This window comes from Micromys minutus, assembly GCF_963924665.1.
Source record: "Micromys minutus genome assembly, chromosome: 11".
Classification (NCBI taxonomy): domain Eukaryota; kingdom Metazoa; phylum Chordata; class Mammalia; order Rodentia; family Muridae; genus Micromys; species Micromys minutus.
Window position 1 is genome coordinate 983,899 of NC_137980.1, and position 9,176 is coordinate 993,074.

At 37.5% G+C, this 9,176-nt stretch overlaps 1 protein-coding gene across 1 annotated transcript in view; it reads left to right on the forward strand.

The window, feature by feature from the left end:
- ELL2 (elongation factor for RNA polymerase II 2) overlaps nucleotides 1-7,684 on the forward strand; it is a 59,782-nt gene extending 52,098 nt beyond the window's left edge. Inside the window, exons 9-12 of the mRNA XM_080925329.1 lie at nucleotides 1,748-1,814; nucleotides 4,883-5,054; nucleotides 5,864-5,908; nucleotides 6,052-7,684. Of these exons, the coding sequence (XP_080781455.1) occupies nucleotides 1,748-1,814; nucleotides 4,883-5,054; nucleotides 5,864-5,908; nucleotides 6,052-6,168 (401 nt within the window). The 3' untranslated portion in view covers nucleotides 6,169-7,684. The remainder of the gene's footprint in view (nucleotides 1-1,747; nucleotides 1,815-4,882; nucleotides 5,055-5,863; nucleotides 5,909-6,051) is intronic.
- The last annotated feature ends 1,492 nt before the right edge of the window (nucleotides 7,685-9,176 follow it).

Here is a 9,176-nt window from a genome sequence, read left to right on the forward strand (position 1 = left end):
CTTTAGTCTTTCTTTGGCAGAGTATCAAACATGACTTCTATGTACATATTTATACTGGCATTTTAAAATGACCTTTTCATTCTCCAAAGACTCACCTTTGCTGTTCTTTTCCTTCTCTGTTATATGCACAACATTCATATAACAGGTACATGCCATTTTTAATTGATTTAAACAGATACACAATAGACAATAAAAATAGCAATTCCCTCCTCTCCAAGAAGCAAAAGGCATTCCTGCTGTAATTAAGATTAGCACAGAAAGACTGTCAAATTCTTTGTAAAAATTCTTTGGTCACTTGCAATAAAAGTAATTTGCTTCAAGTTCCTAGTATTGGAAATATATGGTATTTTTGTTAGTAAACTGACATCATTTGTTAGTCAGATCTTACCCCTAGCACTGAACACCTGAAAGCCTGAGGTTTAACTGACCATTTCTATCATAGGGAAGATCCTCTCATTATTTTCTCCTAGTAAATTTTGCAGAAGAGGAGTTATAGTAAGATACAGTTGACCTGGATTGGGTATATTGCATGACAAAGTATATCTTGTAAATCAGCATAACACTAAAGAATGGTCAAAGTATAAGGTATTGTCCCCCACCTATACCACTCTTTGGACTTGAATATGTCAAGTCAGGATAAGTCATAAAGTAAAATTTTATGTTTAGAGTTAATAAGCCAGATTCATGTTACCCTCTGCTTTCCACACATCTACCCTCACGGGGTTACTCAAGACAGGTTTCAGTGCAGAGACCTTCCATAGAAACTTGTGCTTTCTCTGGGACAGAGACCTGGGTAAACCTGCATCCTCTGTATCTGGTCTGGCATCCAGGGCAAAGACCAAGGATTCTATACTTGATGTTCTTGAATACTCATTTGTGGCCAGGTCAGATTTATATAGGTGAACAATAAGCACTGACTCTGTGACTTATTAGTGTATTTTACCTTTTAAAAGACTGATAAATTGTCAAATATTCACATTTACTTTAGTGAACATACGTTTGGTCAGCAAATTAGAGTTTAAATTATTGAGAGGGTGCTTGAATTAAAAAAAAAAAAAAGAAAGAAAGAAAAAAAACCTAATGATCTCAACATAGTCCCTGGAAGCTGTGTTAAGCAATTTAATACTGAGAATTTACCCACTTTTAACAGTATAGCCATGAGTGGCTACAGCATTTTTTATTGCTTACCCATAAATCTTCTGTCTAATGCTGTGAGTGCCACAGGTTAAAGGAGTGTGCATCCACTTTCATTAATGTCTGGTGAGCCAATGAAGAAACTTCCTACCCAATACCACTATGTGGTTACCAAAGTGTGACAGTGGAATCAGACACCCACAGCTGCTCCCTGACTGTTTCTTTCTTCTTTGCCTGTTTGAATCCCAGGAAAAGTAGATGCTGATTTAAAATTTGTATCCCCTTTGTCTGTCTGCATCTGCCACCACAGTCTTTGAATTGCCAGGCAGATGCCAAGTGTTGGTGAAAGAAAAGAAGATTGACCTTGGGTTAAGACAGAATTCTTTTTTATGCAGACACTGCCATAGCTAGGGTTTTTTAAATGCCTGGTCAGCCCGCTGGGTGCAGGCCTCCATTGTTTGTGCTCCATTGTGGTCCTTGCTTGCTGTTGCTTATTGAGATGGAAGAAAAGAATTTGAGGAAAAGTGTTCCAGATGTTTCTAATCTGTTTTTAAGTTAGAGGCATTTGATAACCATACTGGTTTCTGAACGCTCTGATTTTTCCCCTTCATAGGAGTTAAAGAAGGGTGCACAGCCTCCATGGAGCCTTCTTCAGCAATTGAACTCCCAGATTATTTGATGTAAGTTTTCTGTCTTCCAATCGAGAGAGCTGTTTAATTTTAGAAAGTTTGCAAATTCTTTTCCCATAATTTGCAAATCAAAAAAAAAAAAAGTAGAAATTCCAGAAATAGAATCCTGGAGCCACCTCTGCAATTGAAAGTCTGCCATTGAGCCTGCTGTCCCAGATCCACTGTCTGCAGGAGCAGCCTGTTCCTCCCCTGTGCAGGGCAGTGCTCATTGGCTTTTAAGTATAGAGAAGCTTGTCCTTTGTTCCAGGGCCAGGGTGAACATCTGAGTCTTCAAAGATGACAGTCCATCAATTCACAGCCCCTAGAGGGGCCCAGAGTGCTCACAGGGCTCGAACCTGTGTCCTGAACAATGTATAGTTTTGTTTTTATGTAAATAAAGGTCTTTTTCTCAAATTAATTTTAAGAGAAAAGAATAATAAAGTTGGCTCATTACCATTTAGTACTAGGTATGAGTTTTGCATACATGTGACAACAAGTTGCTAAATGCCCAGCTGGGAATATTTTTGTAACTGCTTATCACAGAAATTATAACTTGGACTTATAATTCTAGCTTTTCATACAATAGAAGGCTTCTGTAAGAAGAAAATAATGAAGTTGCAAGTGCCTGGAAAAGTGGAAAATGGAAAAGCTAAAAGCTCTGATAGCAGAAGGCTTTCAAAATGAAACAAGTTTGCAAAACAACTAGAACATAGAAACAGCCAGAACATAGAACATGAAGTGATAACCTGAGCTGTCTGAACCTCTTTTTCTGTTAGTGCCATCTCATAGAGGGCCAAGTCAGGCAATCCTTTTAACCTTTGACTTTGCAGAGGAGAGATCATTTTTGATTGACTAAGCTGTGCATCAACTTAACCCCAGTGTGACAGCTACAGCTGCTGGACAATGAGAAAGCAGAATGATGCTAGTGCACCTCTTAACTCACAGAGCCTGAGGGGCCACTGGGTAGTGTGATCAGCTCCACACTCGAGTACTAGGAGTGTCATTCTCCACCCACAATCCTCTCCTTAGATGTGTAAAAGTTGAACCCAGGAACAGATAGACAGGATGCCACCTGCATTCTCCTGTGATAAGTTTTACATCCTTTATTAACAGTGATATATATAGAACAGTACATCCTAAAATGTCTGCCATGGATTCAAAGCTGTTGCCATGTTTGCCAACCTAATTGGCTAACTATATTTAAGAAGTGTTTTAGTTAGTCCTAATGTGTGAATGACTTTCAGCAGGAAATAATCACTAGATCACTAAGAAGTGTTGATCCTCTGCTTCAGCAAACCCTGTGTGTTTGTCACGTTCCTGAGGCTTTTGTTATATACATACATAATTTACTTAAAGTAATGTGTTTTACCCAAACTAAAAACTTCTATACCAACCAGTACAGCAGAACTTAACTCATAAGAAAACCAAAATAAAATAAAATAAAACTTCCATGATGAGTCTTTGAATAATTCTCACTTAACCACAATAATTTTTGTATACTAAGAGTACTTTTGTTATTTGTGGTTGGGAGTTATCTCATATTTGCACTTTTTTAAATCTCTTTAAAAACCAACTGCAAAGTCCTAAGAACAAGCTAAAAATAGTTTTTGCTAAAGTACCAGTATCAAACTGCAACACAATTGTTGGCTTAGTTGATATTTCCTTATTAAAGTTATTAAATAAAATGCCAAAGGTCAGATTCTTGGAAAGTGTAATAAATACATTAAACAATGGGTTAAACCAGAGTTTCAAGATTGGCTTAGTCTTTACATATATACACTTATTCCCAGGAACATCCATTGCCCTCATGGCTCCCTCTGATGTACCGTAAGATGAGATAGCATGTCTGTGGCTGGCAGGGGTCCTTTTGCAGCTGAGACCAGCTGGGTAAATTAATCAGTACACTGCCACTGTCTCAGTTACACTTAGAAAACTCAGCCTCCACACTGTCGAACTCAGCAGAAATGAGAATGCTAATGAGGATGCTCAGTTTGCACACTCCATCACTTTTCCCAATTCCCCACTTCCCAGCAAAGAATTTGTGGTAAAGCAACTTAGATAATACCATTTGGAGAGGCCCAAGGACCATGTGTGCACCTTAGGATGTATTCTACAGCCCCCCCCCCCACTCCCACCTAGCTGCCTGGTTTTAACCCAAAACAATCAAGAAACTTGGACCATTCATGGCAGAAAAACAAAGCAAAAAAGAAGGCCGACTATGAGCTAATCATACTGATTGTTTTACTATTAAAACGACCTTTTAACTGATTTACTTAACTGATGAATCACCTGGTGCATTGGGAAGATGTCTTTCACATACCTGAATTCCATGAGGCATCAGGCACACACATTTATGTGTACATGCAGGAACAGACAAATACAGACAAGCATTCACATATACATACAGACAAAAGTAAATCTTTCTTTATCCAAAAGTGGGAGAAAGATATAATCTAGAGAAACTTTTCAGTGGAGGGCCTTACTCTAGGTCTTTTTTTTTTTTTTTTTTTTTTTTTTTTTTTTTTGCCTTGTTAGAAATATCAGAAAAGAAACAGAGAGCAAACCAGAATGCCCTTGTTGAAGAGTTCTGCTTGTCACAAGTCTAAAAGAGACCTCTCACAAAGCAGTAGTCTTGGGACAGATTTGACTTCAGTGTTCAGTGACTATGGCATTCCCCAGGACATGTTACCTATCAAGCACTTCTTTCTCCATATGACTTGTAACAGATGTCTTGATCTCTTCCACTGTGTGGTAGTAAATTGTCTGAAATAGAAAGACTCTGGAACAAATCTGTATAAACATTCTTTTCTTTTATGTGGTTCCTTTTAAATTCCATTGCCACTAAATCTCATATTCTCCATGGACACTCTGAAGGCTGTCTGTGTATAAGGTCATTCAACCTGGAAGGTCCTGTGAAACAGTGGTCTGGCAACAAACCAGAGACAGAGTAACATGCAGTTACTAAGGAGGTACATGCAAGAAGGCAGTCTCTTTAAGTATTTAGCTTAAATCCCAGCCTCATGCTACCCAGCTTATTCTTTCTTTCTCTTATTTATCCTGTTTTTCTCTTTTCTTATTAGAAAATATATTGCTATTGTTTCTTATGAGCAACGCCAGAATTATAAGGATGATTTCAATGCTGAATATGATGAATACAGAGCTTTGCATGCCAGGATGGAGACTGTAGCCAGGAGATTTATTAAACTGGATGCACAACGAAAACGCCTTTCTCCAGGTTCAAAAGAGTATCAGGTAAAAGGACATGTTCCCAAATGAGCTTTGTGTGATTTCCTCACCTTCCCTAGTAGCCATTCTATCAGCCTTAGAGCAAGCTGTCTAGCAGACCAGGCTTTCTGATACTTTAGGATACAAAGGTGCTTGAAATAGTTCTTAAATACTGAGAAAACATAAACAGTGGGGGGAAGTGTGTTCTGCTATAATATATAATGTATTGTGAAACATACAAAACAGAACCAAGTAGGGTACTTACTGCAATTGTAAGAGACACCATTTTGTTACATTCTAGTAACTTAAACCATTACTCTGTTTTTCTAGGTTTCTAGTTCATTAAATTTAGAAGACTTCATAGTAAAAGTTATTGAATAGAATAGAAAAGTTATTGAATAATTAAAATATGTCTCACTTTTAAGGATATTATCAAACTGTCCACATTATTTTATACTTTTTTTTTCACTAATACAGAGCTTCGTGGAGAAATTTTTCATCAACCCAGAAAGCACTTACAGTTCTTTTTACTGTCCTTTTGTAGGGCCTATGGTCACTCTTGTAATATAGACTGTCTTGCTGGACAGAGCTGCTAGCTTTCTGTCTGTACCAAGGCTCATGGTGGCAGACCTACAGAATGTGTAGAAGTGCTGAGTCAAGTTTGTATTTGTTATTTTGATGGCTGCTGCCAAATTGCCCTCCATAAAAATGTCCCAAGTTATATCTCCATATCAGTATTCCCTACACCTTCCAGGTACTTGTTAGGTATAGTACTAACTCTTCTTGTTGTTATATGTAGTGCCAAACTTTTCTTATTTTAATTTATAATTTTACAGAATGTTCATGAAGAAGTCTTACAAGAATATCAGAAGATCAAGCAAGTGAGTATCACCCCTTTGCCTTTCTGACCTGCAGTGAGAAGCAGGGTAGATTCTGTGACCTAATGTCTCACTGTTTTGTTTGTTTTTTTTTTTTTTTTTTGTTTTGTTTTGTTTTGTTTTTTTTTTTTTTTTTTTGTCTGCAGTCCAGTCCCAATTACCATGAAGAAAAATACAGATGCGAGTATCTTCATAACAAGCTGGCTCACATCAAAAGACTAATAGGTGAATTTGACCAACAGCAAGCAGAGTCATGGCGCTAGAGCTCTGCTTGGACCAGAAGATGTGAATAAACTTAACGCTTATTTATTTAAAATTCCAGATGAGTTGCTCTAGAGTCTAAAAGATGAAACTTTGCTTGTTGGAAGTTTCAGTATTAGTAAACTTGAGTTACTTTTTTTTCTCTCTCTCTCCATTTTACTTTGCTTCCCTGAATTTTGAAGCTGCTTTTTTTCTGGTCCTCTCCCTGACCCCTGACCCCAAACTTGTTTGTTAATAGAAGCAATTTTTTAGAGATTAGAGATCCAGTGTCTATACTTCAAATCAATTTTCCTTGAAAACTTGTGTTTGTCATTAGAGATGATTTTTGTTAGATATCAGGGATGCAAAATACACACTTAAAAGAGTTGCATGTGTTTAAAACAAGAGAAAACAGTAATGTGCAAGGTGAAAAGCTTTTGGATAAACATAAGCCTATTTTCTGACCTTTCTTAATGCAAACTCTTTGCCTTAAATGGTAGAATATTTTGAAATTTGCACAAAGTACAAAAAAAATCAAAACATTGTTTTTGGAAGGTTGAAAAATAGAAAGTTGTGTAAATGTGTGTAGTTTTCTATGCACATATGTATACATGCATGCACACATACATACACACACACACACACATACATACATACATACATACATGCATACATACATACATACATAAGGGCTGTCTGGCTCTAGAGTGTTAAATCTGCCCTACAAGTTAAACCCCCATTGCAATGGCTGCCTTAAGGTGTTTGCTAGTTGTGTACATCATGTGGTTAATCAGTAGCTACACTGCTTCCCAGTGATTACAGTCCCGGGAAGCACACTGTGGCCTACCAGCATCAGAACGTGTGTGTTCTGCTTGTATGTCTGCAGAGCTGCTGTGGATGTGAATTGTGTGAAGGTTAAAAAGCTGCTACTCTCAGTAGGCCGGACACTCAGGTTAAAGAGCTGATGAGTGTTGCAGTAGCTTCTTGGTGTGTGTGTGTTTATTTGTTTGTTTGTTTCTGTCAATTTGCTACTTCTATTATGGAAGACAAAAGCATTTCCATTTCAACAGTTTGTCAGCTTTATAAATGTTGGGCAAAAAATGATATGTTATAAAAATGAAACAGATCTTATAGTTTTGGGGCAAAATGACAAAAATAAATGTGTAGGTAACCTATTTATATACTGCTATAAAGTATTTTTTGAAGAGAGATATGCAAAGAAGCTATTACCTACATCAGATGTATATTTAAAGATTTTTTTTCATCCTGGATGCCAGGATTATAAAAAAAAAAAAAAAGAGTAGATATATTTAACCATAACATACTGTGATTCATCAAATAGCACAAACTTTCATTTCATGGAGTTTATCTGTTAACGTCGATTTAAACTATCACTTGTCTTATCATGTGGGAACATAAGTTGTGTGGTCAAAATATAAGGATTTTGAACTAAAGTTGATTCAGGTTGTCTTGCATTGTTTCAAAGTGCTGCCAGTTGAAAAGGGAAGCATTATGTTTACAAATCTGTTTTGAAATGTTTGCCAAAATTTTGGTAGTATCTTTAATAAAAATGTTTGTCTTCAGCATTCAAAAAAAGTGAGTAATTTTGTCGTGTATCACTGTAAACAAGAAAATGTTAGTATTGAGGTCCTGTGGCAGAATATGTTGATTAACTTTCTGGTGGAGTTTTTGTGAAATGTTAACTGGAAAGACTGGAGGATGGATCCAAAGCATGAGGCAGCCAACCACTGAGACCAAGACTTCTCTGACTCTACAACTCAGATATCGCTGCACACATTTTGTCTCTGTGTAGCACAGCCTTCTAGGGACTTCCATTTCAGCTTTGAGAGCCTGGTGCTCTTTTACCTTGATACTTCGATATTGCTACAGTCATTATCAAAATTTACCTCAAAATTTGAGTTTAAAACGAAGAAAAGAAGCTTAGTTGTGGCTAAATTGGGGCCTCACATCATTGCAGTGTACTCTGAAGTGTTGTTGGCCTTTCAATCAGATTGTTCCTGTACTTTGCTATGAGCAATGTTTCTCAAAAGTAAGGGTCTTGAATGGCCTGTTTGCATTACCCACACTGCAGTCTCTTGAGAGAACCCAGGTACACACATTTTCTCAAGGTGCCTGCACTGATAGTTGCAAGCTAATGTAATTGGCTTAGGTGTAGCTATAAATTTTAAGTCCCTTAATCTTGAAACCTTGAATTTACAGACTCCAGCTTTAGCAGATACCTAATTTGAATTAGGCATGAGTCCACCCCAGCTTAATCTACACTTGAGTTTCTAATCATTTTCTGAGGAAACAATGCAGAAAATGTAGAGGCACCCCTTGAGCCCTAGCATTAAAAACCTGAAACATTTGGTGCCAGCCATGACTCTAGTTAAGTTTATAAGGATCCTCAAAGCTAAACAGAGGGTCCCAAAGTAGGCATTGTGTCAGCAACCCTTCAATTAGACATCTTTAAGCTATGCCTCCTCATTGGGTAGAAGTGGAAGTTCCCTGACATAAAGGTTTTGAGAAGTCAATGAAAATTAGCCACCTAAATTGGGTAATTTGAATATCTGTGCAATGCAGATAATGTCTGTGGAATCTATGCTTTTCAGATGAGAGTAAATCTATTTTGACTGACTGAAAAGGGGCAAAGCAGAGATAGGCTTGAGGTTTCAAGGCAGGGTATTGGGGTTTATTGAGTGCTAGGCCTGCTCTTCTGGTTTTACTCTTCAGAGATTGCACGGGGATGACAGCAGTGACTTCAGGTGGCTCTCATACTTTATGATTGCCTAATTCTCAAATTGGAATCAGAGACATGTCATTTTCAACTTCTGCATGCCTGATTCAACTGACCCACCAGGCTGGTTTTTCCTTCTATGATTGGATAATTAATACAACTTGGGAACTTACAAGTAGGCAATAAGTACCCCCTTTTTAAGTCTATGAAATTTAGGAGGAAGCTTCTTGAAGACAAGCCTGCGTGACTATCAGGCATATTTGCATTAAACAGCCTAGGGCTTCTTGCCTTTTC